Consider the following 26193-nt stretch of genomic DNA (forward strand, 5'->3'; position numbering starts at 1 on the left):
TCGGGTTTTCAGGATTTCCCCAATGAATATGCATTGAAAGCAGTGCATGCACATAGAACTCATGCATATTCATTGGGGAAATCCTGAAAGCCCGACTGGATTGCGGCCCTCAAAGAGGGGCTTTGAGACCCCTGACTTAGAAGTATGTATAAAAACTGTAATAACCTATCCCATTGGTACCTCTCTCTTTTGCCCCTTGTCACACCTAGTGCCTCCTGCCTAATTTTCCTTCCTCAGTGCACATCTCTCCATCTATTTTTCTCTCTCTCTCCAACACAACTGTAAAGTTCTAGGAGGGAAATTCAAGGTGTATATCTTCATTTCTGATACCCCTAACCTGGTATATAAGTTCAAAACCAGGACAGAACAAAAGTTTCTCACCTGGAACTGGGCAGGTTGGAAGCTCTGTACTCCAGGACTGGCCCCTTTTCTTCCCCATAAGCCAGGGGTGTCAAAGTCCCTCCTCAAGGGCCGCAATCCAATCGGGTTTTCAGGATTTCCCCAATGAATATGCATGAGATCTATTTGCATGCACTGCTTTCATTGTATGCTAATAGATCTCATGCATATTCATTGGGGAAATCCTGAAAACCTGACTGGATTGTGGCCCTCGAGAACCGACTTTGACACCTGTGCCATAAGCCATAGCACTTCTTATTCCTTTACAGTTTACACTAATCTCAATTGCATACCTGGCTTGGCAGCCACTTGGGGAGGAGCACCCCCTTCCTCCAGACAGTGGAGATGGGGGTGGAGGGTGAATGGCCTGTGGCCGCAGTCCACATGTGCATGGTTGTCAACTCTGCCATTCCCCTGCCACGGAACAGGAAATGTTGGACTTTTGCATTAAAATTGGAACTGTGTCTTAGCGCACTTCAACTTTAGTTTTGTAATCACCTTAAGGTGGACGGAGGAAGTGGTCACATGATTAGAACCTGCTTTGTAGGATGGGGATCTGGAAAAGCATTGCTCTACAAGAGATCTTATGATTTGATCCATGTTTCTCTATGTTGCTTTTTCCTCCTTTAGAAGAAGTAATTACTAAAGAGAATACAATTCTACCAGATTTTTCTATTAAGTTGGAAGATTGTCCTCCTTTTTCCTTTTTGTAATATTCTGGAACAAGAAATTGACATGTGGTGGTAGGGAAGGGGGGGGGGCAGCGAGGCCAGTGGAGCTGATGTTGCATGCATATGGTACACGGCCCTTGGCCCTGTGACTGCTCCAGTACACACACACACCCCCTCCCACCACTACTGCCAGCACACAGGGTAGACTGCCCCTACCACCCCGCCCTTGGTACATAAGAGACTAATCTGCTTTTTTCTTATCTTAATGCACCTGTTCAATTGTGCCTCTTTGTATGTCTGAAAGGCAGTTGCAACATCATATGCACAGAAATAGAGTATGCTCATGCACCTAGGGGTAGATTTTGTACAAGATGTCTACATTTAGGCATGGTTTAGACATCTAGCTAAGTGTGATTCTACAATGTATAGATGCACTATAGAGAATCATGCTCAGCAAGTCTAGGCACGTCTAAATAGTTAGGTGTCCTTTACAGAATCGCCTTTTAGATGACTACAAAAAATGTACATCGTGTCTCATTATTATGATGTCATTAGAATGTCGATTTTATGTTGAGGTTTTTTCATTAAAATTGTATGCAGCAAAATGCTGACATCACTATTATATTTTAATCCTTTTTTTATTTTACTTCTGTCACAGGGAGCAGAGTGGGATTCAAACCAACAACATCAGGGTACTAAGGCTGTAGCTTTAACCATTGCACCACACACATGTAGATAGTAACATGCATGGCAGTTCCAAAACTGTTATATTCTCTTGATTTAGAAGCAGTAATTTTTCTAGGATAAATATCAAACATGTACTTTCAATAATTGTCCAATTGCTCTTTTGGCTTCTAAGTTCCTCAAAGTAAATGAAAAAACAAACAAACCCAAAACCTCTAGGACTCAGTCCGCTGAAAGCATTGGACCCTGGACCCAACATGGTCTGTGTTTCAACAGAATGTCTTCTTCAGGGGGTCCTTGTGAGTCATATGGCAAAAATTTGTGGATAAATATGCCAGTCCAAATTTAATGATTTGTAGAAGCTACACGTAAACCATGGGCTCAAAACCCCTAGAGGTTTATATGTGGTTTGACAATTTTTAATATTATATTATTTTAATATCAATAAAGTCCATCTCAGGAACATCACTTCTCCATAAGGTTTTTGTTTCTGGCAGGTTTAGAAACAGTCATGGAAGGAGAAGCAGCTACATCCTGCTGCACTGTTTAAAAGACAGTAATATTCACATGCCTAGTAATTAGTTAAATAAGTTTGACCAGGTTGCTAAAGGTCACCTTTTAAATCCAAAGTGTTGGGGTTCCCCCCCACCCCCCACTGCTTGAATACCCTACAGTCTATTTTGACTGCCCCTCTGACTGTCATTCTGCAGGGAATCCCCGCCCTGATATATTTAGCTTTTAAACATTTTTGCTTCTGCTTTTAGCCCCTCCCTGTTATGTGGCCCTTCATTGTTATCTTTTTCTAAAAATTTTGGAGTTCCACCCCCTCTATTTATGGTAACTTTTGTGTGAAAATGTTCCTGTTGCCCCTTTTTATATTTGTAATTCGCTTTGAAACTATGTTATAAGCGTTTGCATCAAATTTTAATAAACATGAAACAATAAGGGGCGGGACCGGCAGACGAGAAGACCACGGGGGACTCCACTAAATGCAAAGCAGCAGCTGTGGCAAAAAAAAAAAAAAAAAAAAAAGAGGAAGTCCTGCCTTTTTTTTATTTTATTTTTTTACCAGCCTCTCAATACTAGTTATACCTTCTTTCATAATCGAACCCACAGGAGTTAACGATATTAACTTGCTTGCAACCCTCTGTTTCCTCCCCACATAAAATGATGCTGTGAGAGTGAGACAGGCTTTGACCTGGGGGGGGGGGGTCTGAACACGAAGTATTTTATATCCATTTTGCATTAAAGTTCCCAAAATACACACTGAAGTGGCCGTAGGGTAAGAAAGGGCGGAGTTTTTTTTAAAATTGAGAACAAACATATTAATCGACATTAATAGACTATCACGTGTGCACCCCGCCATCTTTGCAAAGGGCAAACACCTACACGATGAAAAGGCGTAGGTAATCAAGGCCCATTTGAGGCGTCCCAGCAGCCATCTTTGAAGCTGGCAGTGAGCCGGTTTGTAGAGCTGCGCGTGGTAGCTGCTTGTTCTATTTGTCTCTCTCCGGTTTGTCTCGCAGTGCTGTCGTTATGAATATCCGCAACGCCCGGGTAAGAGGAGAGTGATCGGGCTCGCGTCGCGCGGGTGTCCAGGGGTGGGGCGGGCATTCCCTTGTCTCTGGAGGCCGTGGGCCCAGCTACTGCATCGGTCTAATCTAGTGCTCTTCGTTTAGCTTCATTACAGTGACTTTTTGTATTCGTTATATTATGATTATTTGTTTTTAATGGCCATAAATGCCTGTATTTATTTAAACTTACAGTTGGATTTTATTGTATGTTAATTTATAGCATGCCGGCTTTGTCTCCAAATTGGTAATGTTCTATTTATACTTTTTAGAAATATCTTTTTTAATTTTCTTTCTTCAAACATACTTCTGTTGCTTGGGGAAATCCAACTGATCCTCTCATGGTGAGACCTGACATACTTCTGGGCCTTGGAAAGAAAACTTTGAGCTATGACTACCTTTCTTTTCATTATTTACTTATCTCCCACACATTGTGATACTTTAAAAACGAGAACCCAGCACTGGAGGTGGTAGCATGTTGTAGGACAAGGTTTTAAAAGCTAGGACTGGAATTAGTCACTCTTCAGTTTTGCAATTCCAACTGGGAAATGGCAGAGAAATCATGCAAGAAACATGCTAGACACTGAGGGAAAAGTACACTTAGGAAATTTTGTAATAGACAAAAGTAAAAATGACACATAAGAACTTAAGGTCTATTCAATTTACTTTCTGCTTCAATTCAATAGATGGACTTCCCAAACCTGTCTTTGGTGTCCCCCATATGCTTTCAGAATATTCACCAACAGAATCAACTACTGCAACCCCCTACACCAAAGCTTACCGCAGAACATTTAAAATAACTTCATCTTATTCAGGATATGGTGGTAAAAATACACAGTGGCCATTAACACAAGAGAACTTGTCACCCTGTTTCTGAAGAAGCTTTTTGAAGTGGCAGTTCAATTATAATATGTTCCTTTGTTTTCAAATACCTCAACCAGATGGGACCAACCTATTTAATAGGCTGATGCCTTATTTTCCCAATAAAACCCTCCATCACTTAAAGTAAGGTCTGCTGCCCGTTCCCTCACTTTCAATGAGAAAGCTGACCTCCATTTGCTGGCTAGAGAGTTTAGTTATATCGCTCCCTTTGTGTATTAACTAAAATCAAAATAATCATTCTACATGACAGTCATGAAGAGTCTGACTCGGTAGTCATTTCTGTGATATCTGTCAGAAAGTTGAATTATATTAACATAGTGAAGGTTGAAAAAGATCAATGTGGCCCATCTAGTCTGCTCAGTTGACAGGGCTGGCTCTACCACTATGCAGACGAGGTGTCCACCTGAAGCAGCACAGCTCTGGGGTTGATGATTGCCATATCGGTACTGGCACCAACAGCTTTAAAGCTGAGTGAATGCAGCCAGTATGAGGCCTTGTATAAGTTTGCAGATGCCCTCTCTTGTGGATGCAATCAAAGGAGACAGACGCAGGTACTGGTCCAAGTCCCTGTGCCAGCTGCTCTTTACTATAGTGCTGGGCTGGCAGAGGGTATGGTGGTGCAGTTCTAGCAGCAGTAACATAGGACTGGAAGAGAAGAGATTTTTCGATTTGATTCGCTTTTCCCACCCAATGGGGTGGGTTTATTTTGTAGTCTTTAAACCCACCCCACCCCCGTTTGCCCTCTCCAACCCTATGCTAGTGCTGTGGTATAAACAGAATAAACACAAAATACTTTTCCTCTCTCTGTTAGGTCCTAACTCACGCTTGCTGTCTAACACCAGCTGTGCCAGGTTACACATTTCAAATCTGACATATTGTAATCACAAGATTAAAAAAAAATTTTTTATTTCTCTCCCCCCCCCCATCCCCACCCTGGGACAAGCCTCTCTATTCCCCACCTCGTAGCGTCTCTCCTTTCCTCTCCATTAACATGAGCAACATTTCTTTCTCCCCATGCACCATCTCTCCCTGCCGTCCACCCTATGTCCAACATTTCTCCCTCCCCTCCACCTTATGGAGGACTTCTCCCTATCACCCTTTTCCATCTCTCCCTTCCTCTCCTCCACTCCAATTCGCGACCTGCCTCTTTGCTGCTGCTGCTGCTGCTTTAGGAATCCTTGGAGCTATGTCAGGTCTCACTGGGGTGGTGTGGGTTGAAGGTGTTGGTTGCTGAATTGGTGAGTCTGATTTTCTCAGACAATAAATCGATTCAAATCGGTGAATCGGGCAGCACTACTGGATACCTGGGGGAAGGCAAGGGAAAGGTTGATGGTGACCCTGGGATGGTGGATGCTACGAAAGGGAAAAGGATGAGGAATGGGGTGGGGTAGGGAAGGAAAGGAAAGGGAATGAGAAAAAGAAAGGGAAGGGTGAAAGGGCCTTGAACAATTTCCCCCCCCCCCAGTGCTGGCTTAAATTTTGCCTTTGTCCTATCCTGTGTGTCTGTCTTAATTAGATTGTTAGCTCTTTCAAGCAGGGACTGTCTATTGAGTGTTTAATGTACAGCTCTGTGGGCGCCTGGTAGAGCTATAGAAATAATAAATAGTAGTAGTTGAGGCAGATTTACCAGATAATATTCATGCAGTGCAATTAATGTACTGTGTAATCCTATGGGTTGAGTGATAAAAGGTTTTCTTCCAGGTTCTTCTCAGTTTTGTTATGTATGGCCTATGGGAAGCGATATTAATCTTTGCTGAAATATTACATGTGCATGGTTAGAATTAGGGTAAAAAAAATTTTGGTGGAGTGTATAAGGCTCCCCCCCAATGCCCAGAGCTGTCAGAAGAGATGAGCAAGATGAGTGCCAATGAAAACAGCCTATCTGATTTAAAGAGTTGTATGGCGTTTTAAGGGTTGCTTTTAAATTGGAAGCCTCCCCCCCACCACCTTATAGTTGTGATGTGTTTGGCAGGTTTCTGCATCTGAATGTGCTCTATACATTTCTTTTCTTGCAGCCAGAAGACCTCATGAACATGCAGCACTGTAACCTCTTGTGCTTGCCTGAGAACTATCAAATGAAATATTACTTCTACCATGGTTTGTCATGGCCTCAGGTGAGACAATCACTCATGGATATCTGTTTTCCCTCTGTCTTCTGTGCAAGGCCTCCCAGAGTTTCAAATTTACCTTTGTGTTGTTTTAATATCTTAAAATTATTTTATTCTCCAGTCTCTCTTGATCAGAAGCTTTTATCACATTTACAATTCATTATAACTTTCAGTGTGACAATACCTCAATTAATTTATAAAGTAGCAAGAGGAAGAACCCGAAACATCAAAAAAATTTCTTACGTCCCTTCCGGATTCCATACACTAGGTGTTCAATCCCAACCCACAATCCAGGAGTTGCAGAAATCCACAGTCTTTTCTAAGCACATGCTCCACCCCCCTAGCCTGAGAGCTAACAAACATATTCAGTTAAAATTTCTTCAAGTAATCAGTGCAGAAGTCTTTGCAGTTGCTCTGCTTCTTTTTCTTATTTTTTTCACTTAATAGTTCATTTTCTCGGTGGTTTTAGTGCCTTGAGACCCCTTCCAGGTGATCCCCTGTCAGAGGAAAGGATGCAGTCCTGCAATTCTGGACTGTTGCTTCACAGAGAAACTGGTAGATCTGTGAAGTCAGCCTGCCGTGTGCCACCATTTCTAGACTTGGGGGTCCCTTCCCCTGGGAATCTGCTTGCCGGTGACCTTGTCACACAGGTTTCAAGCACAGACTATGCATCTGGAGTGAAACCCACCCGCGTTTCAAGGCGCAGGCTGCCTTTCCCGCCTCTGACCGTGTGGACGAAGATCCATGGGGGCGGAGGTCATAGTCTGTGTTTGGCCAGTTGGCAGTCTGAAGATTTCAAGTCCAGATCCATTTGGAGCTGTTTCTGAGGCAGAAAATCATTTTCCTCCACTCTAATGCTGTTTTACAATCTGGCACTGCATAACTCTGAATAAACCTCCATTATCTCTAAACTAAACTAAACCTTAAGTTTATATACTGCATCCTCTCCATGAAAATAGCTCGGCACGGTTTACAAAAGTTTAATAAAGGAAGAGAATAGCACATTGAGTTTAGTGGATTGAGAATAGTGGAGGAGGAGAGCGTTACGTTTTTGTGAAAAGACTGGTTTTCAGATGCTTACGGAATAGTTGGAAGGAGATCTGAGTCCGCAGTAGGGTAGTAAGGTTATTTCAGAGCCCTGTAATTCTGAAAAAGAGAGATTTTCCCGCATAGAGGATACCTTTTAGAGAGGGGAAGGAAAGTTTAAGTTTTTGTGTGGGCCTGGTATTGTCAGGATTCGGTGAGTTCCAAGATAGAGGGATTAGAGGAGGGAGGATGCCATGTAGTATTTTAAAAGCTAGGCAGGAGCATTATCTCCTAAGGGAACTTTGGGGGTAGCTGGTAAAATGATTTAAAAGTTGTTTTTCACTGTTTCTGAGGGTAGGCTTCAGGTTCCCCACCTCCCCAGACCTCAAATAACTATTTATTTATTTTCAGTTTTTGTTTATTTTTGCTGTTTTTGGTGCAAATTCGTGACAGTGGCCATCTTGGATTTTAAAAATGATCTTTTTTTCTAACTTTTTAATTTCTGCCTCAAAACCCCCTCGATTTTGATACAAAATCATTCGGGATGGACTCCGAAGCCCCTAATCTGTTGAATGTGGACATTGATTGTGCCAAATTGGCGCTGGATCAGTGATTGTGTACCGCGTGCCATAGAATGCTGGGGGAAGGAGGTGGGAGCTTTGGACTTCGCCTCCTCCAGTAATCTTGGGCTGGAAAACTGGCCTGGGTCTATGCCTTCTGAAGAAAATCTCGCCCAGAGAATGTTCTGGAGTCTGGTGTAAAACGCCTGCATTCTGAGTCTATGGACTCTTTTGGCATGGCACATATAGCTCAACAGAGCCATGCCATGGTTGCAGAGTGGGCCTATTCACTGGATTTTATTCGACTCCTCTGAAAGGCATATTCCTCAGACCCAGCTCATTTGATACAGCCGGCGGGCGCATTGGGGCTTTTTTGGTCTGCTGCACCTGTGGCAAAGCTTCCTGTTTGGGAGCCCTCTTGTCTGGCAGTGCCAGACCTCGATTGCAGTAGTTGCCATGCAGATATTATGTTTCTTCTGTCTCCTGCCTCTGTCTTTACTTTGGATCTGGCTGATGCTTTTTGCTGAGACTGGTCTCCTCAGCCATCCTGAGTGTCCGGAATTGGGTGCTGACCTTTCTTCACAGATTTTTAAGCAGGCTTCTGTCCAGCTCTTTATGGATGATGATCTGAAAGAGCTCCATTTGGATTCTTCACCTTTTATTTCTCAGGCTTTGGTTCTGGACCGTTGTTCTGTGCCCTTTTTTCCATTCAACCCACACCTCCTTGGTCTGGTTTCAGAACAATGCGATACCAACCTTCTTAAGCTATGTCTACACTTTTATTACCTGGATCCTGGTTTTTGGCAGGATTGAACAGCCTGTAGTAGATTCTGCTATGGTGCAGGTTATCCAGCGTGCAGTCCTCACTAGTGATGGGGAGTGAGGTTTAAGGACTCTTAGGATCGCAGGGTGGATATTCTTTTCTAGCAGCATCTTCAGGCAGCCAAGCAGCACTGGCCACTTCCTTTGTGGCGTGTGCCTGTCATTCCGAGCTGTGCAATGCGTCCTCTGTGGAGGTGCATGCCTGTTCTCCGCTGGTGATGATTGGTATGGATTAGGTGCCGGGCACCCTTTATGATCTAATTTGAATTTTTAGTACATTCTCTGCTGGTGCAGTGTTTTCGCGCCAGACTCTTTGGATCCGTCTTTTGACTGGGGACGTTGCCTCAAGGATCACCTTAAGTGGATGTCTTTTTAAGGGCCAGCTTCTTATTGGTATAGGGCTGGATGACCTCTACACAGGTGTTGCCGAGTGCTGCTCTAAATCGCTACCTGTGAAAAGTTTTGCTGGACGTCAGGAGGGAGTTGTAGTACTCTTTGTTCCTCCCTCAGGTGTCGTCGGGGATACACATGTTTTTCCTCCCAGAGACATTACCAGGGTTACAATTCTAGGTGTCCTCGGGTTCCTGTGCAAATGCTACCCCTAAAAAGTCCTGATGAGGCCAGGGGCCGGACCTCATTGAAGGCTGCCTTTTCAGTTTTGTCAGGAGTGGACTTGACTTTCATTGGACACTAGTTAATCCTCCTTTGCCCACCTCCAGCTTGGTTTCTGAACTCTGGCAAGTCGACCGGAACAGAGTCCAGGGTCTGCGATACTCTGCATTGCCTCTTAGACATCGGGATGCTAGAACCTGTTCCAGAAACAAATTGGGGCTTATACTTCATTGTACCAGAAAGGATTGGAGACCCATTCTGTACCGCTTCTTGTGAATTCCTTTTTTCCAAATGGCAGTGGAATACACGGTGATAGCTGCTGTCTTTACAGAAGAGTTTCTCAGAGGCTTTTCTCCTTATTACAATCTACCCGGAGCATTGCAGGTTTTTGTGTTTCCATGTTCTTCCACAGTATTTTCAGTTGGCAGCTCTGCATTTTGGCCTCGCAATGGCACCCCGCACTTTCGTCAAAGTGATGGTAGTTGTGGCGGCTTTCTGCCAGCAAGGAGGTCCAATTCCACTCTTCCTGGGACAAGTGGTTGATCCAGGCTCTGTCTCGTCGGGTGTACAAAAGTGCAGTGGAGACGGTAGTGTCTCTGCTGCAGGTGTTGGGCAATTTCAGGAAGAGACGCTTGGCATCCTTCCAGTCCCTGGAGTTTCTGGAGGCTTCTCTTTGTTTCCAGACAGTCGTGTATTTCTTCTCAAGACACTTATCAGAACCTTCGACAACAGATCAGAATTCTCCTGGACCGTCTGGCTCCTTCGGCCTGGTTTTATCTTCAGGTTCTGGGGTCTTGGTCTTGGAGGCGATCCCCTGGGCCATAGCACCCATGTGCCCTTTACAGGAATCACTCCTATCTTGGTTGTCTCTGCAAAGTTTTCCCCTTCAAATGCCACTCCCCTGGACAGTGCCAGCTAGCAGCGACTTGAGGCATTCTGACAGGCCTGGCTTCTTTGGATTTCCGACTCTTAGGATGGATGCCAGCTTTTTGGGTTGCGAGCTCGCTGCAGGGCCTGCTCCATTCAGGGGCAGTGGACTTCTGGTCCGAAATGTTGGTTGACCAATCGTCTGGAACTTCAGGCAATTCAGCTGGCGCTACTTCCTTTCCAACCCTTTTGAAAGGACCAGCAGTGCAAGTTTCTCCGAAGTCACAGTGATGGTTTTATTTTCTACCCTGATCTGTTTAGATATAAGGTATGTAATGGGTTAGGATACTTATCTATTAAACTATTTTATTTGTCAATTAAGTTAATTCAATTAGCTGTCAGCATTGAAAATGACGAAAATCTTTAATTATTTTAGTATAATTATTTATATGTGCCTGGGGGAGTTTTTTGGGTGCTAAGTCCTGATAAGCGCTTTCAAGTATTCATATCATTTAGTTGGTTGGGGGGAGGGTAAAGGAATAGGGGTTGGGTGGGGAGAAATATGGATGTGTATGAAAATGGTGTGTCTCTATATTAATTTTAATCATAAATATCTATGTTTGATCAAGTGTCTGAGATTTGGAATTTATAATGGAGATTAAAATTTTTGCATTAAACGTCAATGGCCTTAATCATCAAATAAAAAAGAAAAAAATGCTTGCCTTTTTAAAACAGCAAAATGCTGACATATATTACATACAGGAGACACACCTATCATTGGTGGAGTCAAAAAAGCTCGAAGAGGGTTGGGTAAAACAAAGTTTCTTTGCCCCTGCAGTTGGCAAAAAAGCATGAGTTGCTATACTAGTAAATAAAAAAATGTACAGCTAATTTTAAATTAATTGATTTTTATCCCTTGGGAAGGTGGGTACATGTGGAAATGAGCATGGGGAAATAATACCCTGGAATTGTTTAATGTGTATGCCCCAAATACAAATCAAATTGAATTTTTAAAGAAATTACAACAGTTATTATTCCCACTGGCTGCTTCTAATTTAGTAGTGGCAGGAGATTTCAATGCTGTTATGGATACAATAATGGACAAAAAACCAAGTAGGATTATGAAGTCGTTAAGATTAGATAATTTGGTGAATTCTTGTGATTTGTAAGATATATGGCGAATACTTCATTTTGATAATCGGGAATTTTCCTTTTGCTTACAAGTTCATAAATCCTTTTCAAGAATAGATTATATTTTTGTCTCGAATCAAATGGTACAAGTAACAAAAGCTGCCATAGATCCTACATTTTATCTGATCATGGTGGAGTATGGATTGAATTTCAATTTGATGAGCAAGATAATAGTAGGTCTGTATAGAGATTCGATAATACATTGATTGCGGATTGAAATTTACTTGAAGAATTTATAAATGATGGAATTTTTTCAATTTAATACTTCAGAAGATATTACCATAGAAACTTTATGGGATGCATTTAAGGCTACCATGAGAGGTAATATTTCATATTCAGCTTATATTAGAAAACAAATTAAAAAACAATTTTCTAATTTGGAAAAAGAAATTAAACATTTGGATGCTAAATTAATTGACAAATGGGAGCAAAGTACCCTACAGGCTTTATTAAAAGCAAAAGGTAAATATAACGAGATATCTTCAAAATTGGTAAACAAAGTTTTGTTTTCTCATCAAACTTTGTATTATGGAAACTCAAATAAGGCGGGAAGACTATTGGCAAATTATCTTAAAGCGAAGAAAAGAAGAACAAAAATTATTGCTATAAAGGATGAGAAAGGAGATACACATACTAGAATTGGAAATATTTTAAATCAATTTCTAAAATTTTATAAAGACCTATATTCTTCTGAGCCTTATGATGATAAAGAAAAAGATGGTTTAGAATTTTTGAATCTAATTGTTGGGCTGAAAATTCCTGAGCATATAAAAAAAAGTTTAGATGAGCCTATATCATTAAAAGAAATAGAAATAGCGTTGAAGTCTCTTAGAGTTGGTTCCGCTCCAGGTGGTGATGGTTTTACTGTTGAATTTTACAAATCATTTCAAAATACTATATTACCCTATTTATTAAATTTATATCAGTATCAATTAACTAAAGGTTGCATCACAGGTATTATGGCAGAATTATTAACAATAGTTTTACCAAAGCCAAATAAAGATTCAACTTTGGTTTCAAACTACAGGCCTATTTCACTAATTAATGTAGATGGAAAACTTTTAGCTAAAACATTGGCTTTACGGTTGGCTAAGACTCTCCCTTTTATTATTGATATGCACCAAACTGGATTCGTTGCAAAGAGGCATTCCTTTAGTAATACCAGGTTGGCTTTTCATATGTTAAATTTAACAAAAGCCATGAATGAACCAGCTTTCTCTGTGTCCTTGGATGCAGGTAAAGCTTTTGATCGGGTGGAATGGACCTTTATGTATCAAGCTCTAGAATGGTTTGGTATAGGTTCTGGATTTATACAAATGATTCAATCATTGTATAACTCCCCAACTGCAAGATTGTATATTAATAATAATTTATCAGAGTGTTTTAACTTGTGGAGGGGGGTTAGACAAGGCTGTCCATTATCTCCTTTGCTTTTTGATATTGTATTAGAACCCTTATTATTAGCTATTCAACAAGCAAAGGGGATACAGGGTATTCTTCGTACAGACTGGGAATACAAAGTCTCTGCCTATGCAGATGATATACTGCTTTATTTGAGGAATCCAGAAACTTCCATGCCATGCTTGCTTGAATTGATAGAGAAATTTGGAAAATTTTCAGGATATAAGATCAATTGGAGTAAATCAGAAATTCTGCCACTTAATGTGCATTGTACTAAAGGACTATTTGACTCATTTTCCTTTGTATGGAAAGAAGATGGATTAAAATATTTAGGTATTTGGATTAAAAATACACTTGATGACACGGTAAAAGAGAATGAAAAACTTTTATTAAAAAAAGTAACAGAAATGTGTGAGCAATGGAATCATAGAAACATAGAAATAGACGGCAGATAAGGGCCCACGGCCCATCTAGTCTGCCCACCTTAATGTCCCTCCCCTACCTTTGCCCTGTGAATAGATCCCATGTGCCGATCCCATTTGGCCTTAAAATCAGGCACGCTGCTGGCCTCAATCACCTGTAGTGGAAGACTATTCCAGCGATCAACCACTCTTTCAGTGAAAAAGAATTTCCTGGTGTCACCTCGTAGTTTCCCGCCCCTGATTTTCAACAGATGCCCTCTTGTTGTCGTGGGACCTTTGAAAAAGAAGATATCTTCCTCCACCTCGATGCGGCCCGTAAGATACTTGAACGTCTCGATCATGTCCCCCCTCTCTCTGCGCTCCTCGAGCGAATATAGCTGTAATTTGTCAAGCCGTTTTTCGTATGGTAGATCCTTGAGTCCCGAGACCATTCGGGTGGCCATTCTTTGCACCGACTCCAGTCTCAGCACATCCTTGCGATAATGCGGCCTCCAGAATTGCACACAATATTCCAGGTGGGGGCCTCACCATGGATCTATACAATGGCATAATGACTTCCGCCTTACGACTGACGAAACCCCTTCGTATGCAGCCCATGATTTGTCTTGCTTTGGACGAAGCCTGCTCCACTTGATTGGCAGACTTCATGTCCTCACTGACGATTACCCCCAAGTCTCGTTCTGCTACCGTTTTTGCTAGGATCTCGCCATTAAGGGTATAAGACTTGCATGGATTCTGGCTGCCCAGGTGCATAACTTTGCATTTTTTGGCATTGAAGTTGAGTTGCCATGTCCTAGACCATCGCTCCAGTAGGAGTAGGTCGTGCATCATATTGTCGGGCACTGAATCTTCGTCTGTTGTGCATTTGCCCACTACATTACTAAGTTTGGCGTCATCGGCGAATAATGTTATTTTACCTCGAAGCCCTTCTGCCAAGTCTCTTATAAAGATGTTACATAGTAACATAGTAGATGACGGCAGATAAAGACCCGAATGGTCCATCCAGTCTGCCCAACCTGATTCAATTTAAAATTTTTTTTTTTTTTTTTTTTTCTTCTTAGCTATTTCTGGGCGAGAATCCAAAGCTTTACCCGGTACTGTGCTTGGGTTCCAACTGCCGAAATCTCTGTTAAGACTTACTCCAGCCCATCTACACCCTCCCAGCCATTGAAGCCCTCCCCTGCCCATCCTCCTCCAAACGGCCATACACAGACACAGACCGTACAAGTCTGCCCAGTAACTGGCCTAGTTCAATCTTTAATATTATTTTCTGATTCTAAATCTTCTGTGTTCATCCCACGCTTCTTTGAACTCAGTCACAGTTTTACTCTCCACCACCTCTCTCGGGATCGCATTCCAGGCATCCACCACCCTCTCCGTAAAGTAGAATTTCCTAACATTGCCCCTGAATCTACCACCCCTCAACCTCAAATTATGTCCTCTGGTTTTACCATTTTCCTTTCTCTGGAAAAGATTTTGTTCTACGTTAATACCCTTTAAGTATTTGAACGTCTGAATCATATCTCCCCTGTCTCTCCTTTCCTCTAGGGTATACATATTCAGGGCTTCCAGTCTCTCCTCATATGTCTTCTGGTGCAAGCCTCCTATCATTTTCGTCGCCCTCCTCTGGACCGCCTCAAGTCTTCTTACGTCTTTCGCCAGATACGGTCTCCAAAACTGAACACAATACTCCAAGTGGGGCCTCACCAATGACCTGTACAGGGGCATCAACACCTTCTTTCTTCTACTGACTACGCCTCTCTTTATACAGCCCAGAATCCTTCTGGCAGTAGCCACTGCCTTGTCACACTGTTTTTTCGCCTTTAGATCTTCGGACACTATCACCCCAAGGTCCCTCTCCCCGTCCGTGCATATCAGCTTCTCTCCTCCCAGCATATACGGTTCCTTCCTATTATTAATCCCCAAATGCATTACTCTGCATTTCTTTGCATTGAATTTTAGTTGCCAGGCATTAGACCATTCCTCTAACTTTTGCAGATCCTTTTTCATATTTTCCACTCCCTCTTCGGTGTCTACTCTGTTACAAATCTTGGTATCATCTGCAAAAAGGCACACTTTTCCTTCTAACCCTTCAGCAATGTCACTTACATACATATTGAACAGGATTGGCCCCAGCACCGAACCCTGAGGGACTCCACTAGTCACCTTTCCTTCCTTCGAGCGACTTCCATTAACCACCACCCTCTGGCGTCTGTCCGACAGCCAGTTTCTGACCCAGTTCACCACTTTGGGTCCTAACTTCAGCCCTTCAAGTTTGTTCAACAGCCTCCTATGAGGAACTGTATCAAAGGCTTTGCTGAAATCCAAATAAATTACATCTAGCATATGTCCTCGATCCAGCTCTCTGGTCACCCAATCAAAAAATTCAATCAGGTTCGTTTGGCACGATTTACCTTTTGTAAAGCCATGTTGCCTCGGATCCTGTAACCCATTAGATTCAAGGAAATACACTATCCTTTCTTTCAGCAACACTTCCATTATTTTTCCAACAACTGAAGTGAGGCTCACCGGCCTGTAGTTTCCTGCTTCATCCCTGTGACCACTTTTATGAATAGGGACCACATCCGCTCTCCTCCAATCCCCAGGAATCACTCCCGTCTCCAGAGATTTGTTGAACAAGTCTTTAATAGGACTCGCCAGAACCTCTCTGAGTTCCCTTAGTATCCTGGGATGGATCCCGTCTGGTCCCATCGCTTTGTCCACCTTCAGTTTTTCAAGTTGCTCATAAACACCCTCCTCCGTGAACGGCGCAGAATCTACTCCATTTTCTCGTGTAACTTTGCCGGACAATCTCGGTCCTTCTCCAGGATTTTCTTCTGTGAACACAGAACAGAAGTATTTGTTTAGCACATTTGCTTTCTCCTCATCACTCTCCACATATTTGTTCCCAGCATCTTTTAGCCTAGCAATTCCATTTTTTATCTTCCTCCTTTCACTAATATATCTGAAAAAATTTTTATCTCCCTTTTTTACATTTTTAGCCATTTGTTCTTCCGCCTGTGCCTTCGCCAAACGTATCTCTCTCTTGGCTTCTTTCAGTTTCACCCTGTAGTCTTTTCTGCTCTCCTCTTCTTGGGTTTTTTTATATTTCATGAACGCCAACTCTTTCGCCTTTATTTTCTCAGCCACTAGGTTGGAGAACCATGTCGGCTTCCTTTTTCTTTTGTTTTTATTGATTTTCTTCACATAAAGGTCCGTAGCCATTTTTATCACTCCTTTCAGCTTAGACCACTGTCTTTCCACTTCTCTTATGTCCTCCCATCCTAACAGCTCTTTCTTCAGGTACTTTCCCATTGCATTAAAGTCCGTACGTTTGAAATCTAGGACTTTAAGTATTGTGCGGCCGCTCTCCACTTTAGCCGTTATATCAAACCAAACCGTTTGATGATCGCTACTACCCAGGTGAGCACCCACTCGAACATTAGAGATACTCTCTCCATTTGTGAGGACCAGATCCAATATCGCTTTTTCCCTTGTGGGTTCCGTCACCATTTGTCTGAGCAGAGCCTCTTGAAAGGCATCCACAATCTCCCTACTTCTTTCCGATTCCGCAGACGGAACATTCCAGTCCGCATCCGGCAGGTTGAAATCTCCCAACAGCAGAACCTCCTCTTTCCTTCCAAACTTTTGGATATCCACAATCAGATCCTTATCAATTTGCTGCGATTGAGTCGGAGGTCTGTAGACTACACCCACGTAGATAGAAGTTCCATCTTCTCTTTTCAGAGCAATCCATATCGCTTCTTCCTCTCCCCAGGTCCCTTGCATTTCGGTCGCTTGGATATTGATCTTTACATAGAGAGCTACTCCTCCACCTTTATGACCATCTCTGTCCTTCCTAAAAAGATTATATCCCGGTATGTTTGCATCCCATCCATGTGATTCACTGAACCATGTCTCTGTGATAGCAACAATATCTAGATCTGCCTCTAATATCAGGGCTTGCAGATCATGAACTTTGTTGCTTAGACTGCGAGCATTTGTGGTCATCGCTTTCCAGCTATTTTTCAGCAATAATCTCCTTTTTCGTATGGATTTTTGTGTCGTTTCACTTTCCGTTGCAATACTAAGAAATGAGTTGCTGATATTGCTTATGTTGCAGCCTTTACTACTATCACATCTTTTCTTTTGCCGGGGGTGGTCTCTATAATTGTCCTTCGTACATACACCACCCCCACCTTCTAGTTTAAATGCCTGGAAAAATATTGTCTAAATTTCTCTGCAAGGTTTCTTTTTCCTGCTGTAGTAATATGTAGCCCATCAGTGCAATATAGCTTCTTGTCCTTCCATGTATTTCCCCATCCTCCTATGTACCTGAAGCCTTCTTGATGACACCAGGCTCTGAGCCATCTATTAAAGTCCTCTGTGTTTTTCATTCTTTGCTCTCCTTTTCCATATGCAGGCAGTATTTCAGAAAAAGCTAAAGTCTTTACAAAAGGTTTCACGCCCTCACCAAGCTCCCGAAAAGCTTTCTGTGCTGCAAGTGTGGAGTTGTTGGCCAGGTCATTTGTTCCCAGATGGATAACAACATCAGTGTTAAAATCCTTAGTTTCTTCCTTAATTATAGTCAGTATTTGCCTGGAACTCCTGGTAGCTGAGGATCCTGGAAGACATTTCACTATTTTGGACTCCTCGCCCTGTGTTCCAAGGTTAATGCCTCTGATGATGGAATCCCCCAACAGTAATAGTTTTCTGTTTTTGGCTTTTTTATTTGTACTTGAATAGGATTGGGCCCAAGACTGAGCCCTGTGGTACTCCACTAATCACCTCCGTCATTTCGGAGGGGTGCCGTTCACTACCACCCTTTGGAGCCTACCTCCAAGCCAGCTCCCAACCCATTTCGTCAATGTGTTACCTAATCCTATAGAACTCATCTTGCTCAGTAACCTGCGGTGTGGTACACTATCGAATGCTTTGCTAAAGTCCAGGTACACGATGTCCAGGGACTCCCCAATATCCAGCTTCCCCGTTACCCAGTCAAAGAAGCTGATCAGGTTGGATTGGCAGGATCTCCCCTTAGTAAATCCATGTTGTCGGGGATCCCGTAGATTCTCCTCATCCAGGATCTTATTTAATTGGTGTTTGATTAGAGTTTCCATTAGTTTGCTCACTATCGATGTTAGACTCACTGGTCTGTAGTTTGCTGTCTCCATCTTTGAGCCTTTCTTGTGGAGTGGAATGACGTTAGCCGTCCTCCAGTCCAACGGGACGCTGCCTGTACTAAGGGAGAGGTTGAAGAGCGCGGACAGTGGCTCCGCCAAGACATCACTCAGCTCCCTAAGCACCCTGGGGTGCAGGTTGTCCGGCCCCATTGCTTTGTTAACCTTGAGCTTTGACAGCTCACCGTAGACACTGCTGGGCGTAAACTCAAAGTTACTAAACGGGTCAACTGAGCCAACCCTTGTCTGTAGCTGAGGGCCGAGCCCTGGCGCTTCTCGGGTGAAGACTGAGCAGAAGTATTCATTTAATAGTTGGGCTTTTTCCGAATCCTTTTCCACATAGTCTCCGTCTGGTTTCCTAAGACGTACAATCCCGCCTGAGTTTTTTCTTCTATCACTGAAGAAGGATACCTGAAGAAGGATTTATCTTCCTTCTGGATGTTCTTTGCTAGAGACTCCTCCATGAGGAATTTAGCCTCCCTGACTGCTGTTTTGACGGCTTTTGATTTGGCCAGGTAGTCTGCTCTAGAGTCCTGCTTCCCTGATTGTTTGTAAGAGATGAATGCTTTTTTCTTCTCCTTGATCAGGTCTGAGATCTCCGCAGTAAACCACTGAGGCTTATTGTTCCTTCGCCGTTTACTTACTGATTTTACATAGCGGTTTGTTGCTTCTTGTATGGTTGCTTTCAAAGTCGACCACATGTCTTCCACGTTATCGGTTTCTTCTTGGCTTTGTAGCGCCTGGTGAACGAAGTCTCCCATTTCTTTGAAATTTGTGTCCTTGAATTTGAGGACTTTGGTTAGTGTAGTAGATTTAGTGAAACCTTTCCTGATATTGAACCATACCATGTTGTGGTCACTGGAGGCCAATGTGTCGCCCACCGAGACCTCTGTGACACTTTCTCCATTGGTAAGTATCAGGTCCAGTATTGCCTGATCCCTTGTCGGTTCCAACACCAGTTGCCTGAGGCTTGCTCCTTTCATAGAGTTTAATAGCCTCCTGCTGCTGCCGGAAGCAGAGGTAAGTGTAACCCAATCCACATCAGGCATGTTGAAGTCACCTAGCAATACTGTGTCCCCACGCAAGGTGATATTTTCTATATCTTCGATTATTTCCATATCAAGGTCATCCTGTTGTCTTGGGGGTCTGTAAATTACGCCAAGATACAAGCATTTGTCCTTCCCTCTGGCCAAATTAACCCAAAGGGATTCCCCAGTATACTGGACATCTGAGATTCTCGTGACCTTAATGTCATCTTTAGTATATAATGCTACACCCCCTCCCTTCCTACCCTCTCTGTCCCGGCGAAGCAAGTTGTAACCCGGTATGACCATGTCCCACCCGTGGGAGTCTGTGAGCCAGGTTTCGGATATCGCCACCACATCCAGGTCGGCATTCCTTATTTCTGTTTCCAATTCCAGGATCTTGTTTCCTAAACTGTGTGCGTTGACGTACATAGCCCTCCATGTTATATTTTTGTTATGTCTCAGTGGGGATATTCCTGTTTGAGCTATTTGAACACCTTTAGCATTGTTTGTGTTATTTGTGCTTTCCTGAGGCTCAGAACCACAATGTGTACTCCCCATATACCCAGAACTACAGTGTGTACTCCCCCTAGACCCGGAATTACAATGTGACTCATAAATATGATGTGACCCTACTCCCGACTCAAAAGTGTGTGCACTCACCCCTGACCCAGAATTTCGGTGTCTACTTTCCTCAGCCTCATAAATGTATTGGCATTTTAGTTCGCCTGGTATGTTGTTTGTGCCTGTACACTCCCCCGACTTACCTAGTTTAAAGCCCTGTGGAGTAGGCGGGCTAGGCGGTGTCCAAGGACATTCTTCCCTCTTCTGGTTAGGTGTAGCTCGTCGTGTCCCTGTAGTCCTTGCAATGCTTCTCCATGGTGCAGAAACCCGAAGTTCATCTCCTTGCACCATCCTCGCAGCCAGTCGTTCGCCCTTTGTATTCGATCCTCTCTGGCTCTGCCCTTGCCCCTCACTGGGAGAATCGAAGAGAAGACTACCTGCGCATCCATCCTCCTCAGCTTCTCCCCCAGGGCCCTGAAGTCTTCAGGTATGCTGTCCGGGCTGCTCCTTGCGGTGTCGTTGGTTCCGACGTGGATTAGAACCATGGGGAAGTGGTCTCGGGGCTTGATGAGTCTGTCAATGCAAGCAGTGACATCCCGGATCCTGGCCCCTGGCAAACAGCAGACCTCTCTTGATTGTAGGTCTGGTCTGCAGATTGGTCCCTCGGTGCCCCTCAGCAGCGAATCTCCGATGACCACCACTCTGCGCTTCTTAGGGGTGGGCTGTACTGTTGATTCCGGAGTTGGAACCGTCTGCTGAACAACTACTTGTAGCTCTTTCTCCGGACCTTCCTGTAGCAGCTGATATCTGTTCCTCAGGGCGATATGAGGTGTCGATGTTGAGCTGTCCTGTATGGGGGAAAAAGAGACAGAGTTAGGTCCTCTGCATTTTCTTGTGGAGGAAGTCACCAACTGCCAGGAGTCAGCGTCTCCAACCACTTCCTGCATTCCGGTAGTTTGTCTCAAGGTGGCCGTTTTGGATGCTATGGGTGTTCCCAGGGCGGTCTTGTCAGGTTCCTGTTCAGCGATCTGAGACAGCTCCTGGATGATTCCATCGATGAAGGTCTCGTCGTCTCGGATGCTCCTTAAGCGCTGAACCTCCTCTCTCAGGCTCTTTAGCTCCATCAAAAGGCTTTCGTCCTGTTGAACCATTACTTCTGTCTGCGTTGAGACTGTAGACATCTTTGAGGGGATGGCCTCGGTTTGTACAGAGACCTCTGCCCTCCGTCCTGGTTCTCCTTCCATCTGTACTCGGACCATAGCCATCCCCTGGGTGCTCTCGGTGACAACTGCCTGTTTTGATTGAAGTCTTGCTGCTTCTAGTCCTACCTGCCATTACAAAGGTTTATTGTTATTATTTCTTAATTTAAAATTTTTTTTTTTTTTTTTTTTAGGATGTTTGTTAGGGTGGGGGCTGTTAGGTGTTGGTCAGTAAGTGTTGAGGGAGGGATAGAGGTAGTTAGTTAGTTCTTGGTCTGAGGGATGGAGTAGTTAGTTAGTTAGTAGTAGTAGTAGTTAGTTAGTTAACAGTTAGTTAATTGTCAGTTAAGAACGTCTGTTTGTTAGTGTGCCTGTTTAGTGAGAAAGATTTAATAGCTTGTTGGTGAGATAGAAAGTTGTAGATTGATAGTTAAAGACTTGGTAGAACGCTAAAGAAAGACTGAAGACAATTGATTAGTTAGCTAGTCTTATAAGTTGGGAGTCCGGCTATAGTTGATAGCCCTTTCTTGATGCCCTTCTTGAGGCCCTTCGCAAAGGCGCTCGCCTTTGCCGCGCGCCGAACGGCTGCGCGCCGTTGGCTCGTCCCCTTTTATGGGGGGAGTTTGGCTGGTGATGTCAGGGGTGGGCGGAGTTAGCTCTCGCCTCTTCCCCTGCTAGCACTGCCTTCTCTGCTCCTCTCTCTGCTTCTTCCTGCTAGCACACTCTCCGCTCACTGTTCTGCCATGTGCTCAGAACTCTGCTACCATGTGCTCAGGACTAGGCACAGCTCCTACAGTCTCCCTTCGGCTGGCCTTGCACTGTGAACTCTCTGCTGTTGGCTCGTCCCCTTTTATGGGGGGAGTTTGGCTGGTGATGTCAGGGGTGGGCGGAGTTAGCTCTCGCCTCTTCCCCTGCTAGCACCGCCTTCTCTGCTCCTCTCTCTGCTTCTTCCTGCTAGCACACTCTCCACTCACTGTTCTGCCATGTGCTCAGAACTCTGCTACCATGTGCTCAGGACTAGGCACAGCTCCTACAGTCTCCCTTCGGCTGACCTTGTATCCTTTGCATCTTTCTTGGTGGGGGAGAGTTCAAACTATTAAAATGATGATATTGCCTGTGGTTTGTTACCAAATGAGTATGATACCAGTTTTTTTTTCATGGGTCCTTTTATAAAAAGTTAAATGGTATTATTTGGCTGGGTAAAAGGCCTAGAATTCCTTTAGTATCTCTACAAAAAATAAATTAGGGAGGGTGGGGTAAATTTCCCAAATTTTTATAGGTATCATCAAGCCTATATTCTACGCCAGGGTATGTATTGGGTCCTCCCAGAACTCTTGGAAAATGTCCCAGATTGGTTATATTTGGAACGGCGACTCATGTTCCCTTTACATTTATCTATATCCACATAGCACAACCTCAAGAATATAGGATAACAAGTCCAAGTGTTACTCTTAAGGGAGAAAAGACCTCAGTGTCTAATAGGGAAAATCAAAGCAACCCATATAGACAGGCTAGTTGCAAATATCACTTGCAGCCAGCAGACACATCCTCGGTCAAAAACTCCCAAAAGTTGAGGACACAATTTCACAGTGAATTTCAACAGTCTTAATTCTAAGTCTCAAAAAGTTTTCAAAAAAACACTTATCTGAAAATTGTTGTCTTCTCAATCAAATTGCAAACACAAGAACTTGATCCTGGAGCTTGGAAGCAGGAGAAAATCACTCCATAGGAGACAAACTCAGAGCATAGCAGCTACTAAATATCACCACTAGCATAATCCAACAGGGTTCCCTGTTTCGCTGGTGCGCTTCTTCAGGGATTTGAGCATCGATTCACCCGCTTCAATTTCTGTCAAGAAAAACTGACCTTTTCGAGAAGTCGAAAAGGTCAGTTATATATTTAGGGGCAAGTCCGTGTAGTGCTTTGAAGCAGAAGCAGGCAAATTTAAACTTTACTCGTGCCTCCATTGGCAGCCAAATGCAGCTGCCGGTAGTAGGGTGTCACGTGGTCAAACTTCCTCAGCCCAAAGATCAGTTTGACCGCTGCATTTTGCATCAATTGTAAACGCTGCATGTTCTTTTGGGAAATTGCTAAATAGGCGATGTTACAGTAGTCAAGTAGACTCGGTACGAGGGATTGGACTAGGGTTCTGAATGCCGCTGTATCGAAATAAGCTTTAATGGATCTGAGTTTCCAGAGAGTGAAAAATCCCTTTCTGATCAAGGAGTCCACCTGGTCTCTCATGGTTAGGCACTGATCCAAAGTTACACCTAGTATCTTTATGGTAGGTTGGATAGGGTAATTAAGATTATTGATACATAGTGGTGATTTGGTGTCAAGTGGATGTGGCGAAACAACGAAGAAAGCAGGGCTGTGGAGTCGGTAGATAAATGTTCCGACTCCAACTCCTCAGTTTTTTGTACTTCAGACTCCGACTCCGACTCCAGGTACCTGAAATTTACTCAGACTCCGACTCCACAGCACTGGTTAATTTTCAGATCGTTAAAATGGAATGTCAAGTTGAGAGAAATGAGCATTTTCGACACCACCTTCTTTTTGCTTTTAATTGAGGTTCTAAGGCCGCAGAAGCTGCTAGCAACATTTGTGCTGTGTATATAGTGGGTGCTATAGCTGAAAGAATCGCTTGTGATTGGTATGCCAAGTTCAAAAATGGAGTCGGTAGATAAATGTTCCGACTCCTCAGTTTTTTGTACTTCTGACTCCGACTCCAGGAACCTGAAATTTCCTCTGACTCCTCGACTCAGACTCCACAGCCCTGGAAGAAAGTTGTCTTTTCTGAATTAAGTTTGAGCCTAAAGGTTGTCATCCAGTGCTCCATCACGTTTATGGCTTCTGAAGCTTTAGGAATAGTTTCAGTGATAGAATTAACGAATGGGATGATAATCGTAAAATCATCTGCATAACTAAATAGTTTTATCCCTAACTGGGTTAGCTGCGTGCCTAGTGAGGACATGTAGACGTTGAAGAGCAATGGAGATAGCAGAGACCCTTGTGGCACACCGGATGGATTGCTCCAGGTATCTGAAAGTTCATAATTAAAACGTACTTGATAAGTGCGGGACATAAGGAAGCCATGGAACCAATTCAGCACCTCATCCCTGATACCAATGGCGTCTAGGCATTGCAGCAGTTTCCCGTGGTCTACTAGATCAAAGGCAGAACTCATATCGAATTGCATAATCAGGGCATTAAGGCCCTTACTAAACAGTAGGCGCAGATTGTCTAAAATAGCCACAATTACTGTCTCAGTACTGAACAACGGTCTAAAACTGGATTGAGTTTCATGTAGGAGAGAGAACTGATCCAGATAATCCATCAGTTGGGTGTGTACCAATCCCTCCATAATTTTTACAATAAACGGAATGGATGCTACTGGTCTGTAGTTGGATATTATAGCTGAAGATTATTTTCGATTTTTTAGAATTGGGGTTATTATTATGTGACCATTATTAGAGAGGTTATGAGTTTTTAGGTTATGAGCCAAATATTGCATCAACGATAGTTTAAATACTAAAGGTGCCGCTTTCATGATTTCTGGGGGCATGAGTCCAGAACGCAATAGGATTTAGAGTATTTGTTATATAGTCTGTTGTAATTGTTCCACTCTAAATCTTGAAAGGAGCTCCAGATCATGTCTGCCGGTGTATGATTTCCTTGGGTGATAGGTATCGGATTTTAAGGTTTTTAATTTTCGAATCAAAGTGTAGTGCTAAGTCATTTGCAGAGGGTAACTTAGAGTTGTGTGTGGGTGTGGTGAGATTAAGCATCAAATTTCTGCGTCTCAATGGCCATGAATTTGGTCTTGGAGGATGAGGTGTACAGTGTCTGTATCTATGAGACAAACTTGGTTCTTTCTGTTGCATAGTGCATTTTGGACCCCAGTTCGATTACAAAAGTTAAACAGCTCTAAGTCTAATAGATGGTTCTTGTAAACCGTGCCGAGCTCCACAACATCCGTGGAGATGATGCGGTATATAAACTTAAGGTTTAGTTTAGTTTAGATGCTGGCATTGTAAACTTGAAGCAGGGACTCTAGATCATTTATTATTCTATTGTCTCTTTATCATGGCCTTTTGGAAATCAATTTGGTCCCAAATTAATTGTTTATTAAAGAATCATGTAGCATTATCATATGATACGATTTTATTTGGTACATCAATGAGAACAAAAAGTCAGATTTCATCAAACAATAAACTTTTATTGATTATGACAGGGGTTGCCATTCAAAATATCACAAGTAATTGAAAAAACTGCAGTAGATTAAATTATACCTTCTGGTGGAATTCGTTATGTCACATTTATAAAATGGAAAGCATAATTGCTAGTCAAAAAGGATATTATAATAAATTTAAAAAGATCTGGGGGCCATTGACAACTTACTGTAATGAGTAGACACCATTTTCTATTGAAAGTATATTTGCAAATGGGGGGAGGAGGGTGAATTAAAGTTTTACTATAGGTTTAATCAATAGTAAAGAATATTTATATTTGTATATTTTTGATTGAATGCTAAAGGAAAGGGTGGGTGGGAAGGGAATAAATTTATTTATTTGATGTTATACTAGAAAGAAATTCAAGTGATGTATTTAATTTTAAATGTTTTATTATTTGTACACTTGTAAGATTAAAAAATGAATAAAGAATTAAAAAAAAACAACAAAAAACCCAGTAGAACTGGCCTCCAGTTGATTTTAAGCGGTATTTTGTCCATGTGTGTGTGGTTTTTTTAATTTAGTGGAGAAATTATCAAGCTGCATTAAAGGGTAAATAACATGACTTAAGGCCCTAACACTTAATAGCTTAATAATATCCCCTTTAAAAAATACCTAGTCATGACTGAAAATCAACCCGAGGCCAGTGTTATTGCAAACTGAAGCATGTATGAGGAGAGAAAATGAAGCTCTTGAGTTTACATTCAGGTTCTGTTTGGGGAAATACAAATTATTTTTTGTCATTTACAGTTGGTGATTTTTCTAGTTAAGCCCGTT

At 42.8% G+C, this 26193-nt stretch overlaps 1 protein-coding gene across 2 annotated transcripts in view; it reads left to right on the top strand.

The window, feature by feature from the left end:
• Window positions 1-3146: 3146 nt before the first annotated feature.
• The window catches only part of NAA10 (N-alpha-acetyltransferase 10, NatA catalytic subunit), a 33034-nt gene continuing 9987 nt past the window's right edge, over window positions 3147-26193 (top strand). The window contains exons 1-2 of one of the 2 annotated variants that reach the window (XM_033920690.1): window positions 3147-3311; window positions 6223-6321. In XM_033920690.1, coding sequence (XP_033776581.1) covers window positions 3291-3311; window positions 6223-6321 — 120 coding nt within the window. In that variant the 5' untranslated portion in view covers window positions 3147-3290. Of the gene's footprint in view, window positions 3312-3411; window positions 3573-6222; window positions 6322-26193 lie in introns of those variants that run through there. The other variant, XM_033920699.1, reaches the window with a different exon arrangement.

This window comes from Geotrypetes seraphini, chromosome 1 (genome assembly GCF_902459505.1).
Source record: "Geotrypetes seraphini chromosome 1, aGeoSer1.1, whole genome shotgun sequence".
Lineage (NCBI taxonomy): Eukaryota > Metazoa > Chordata > Amphibia > Gymnophiona > Dermophiidae > Geotrypetes > Geotrypetes seraphini.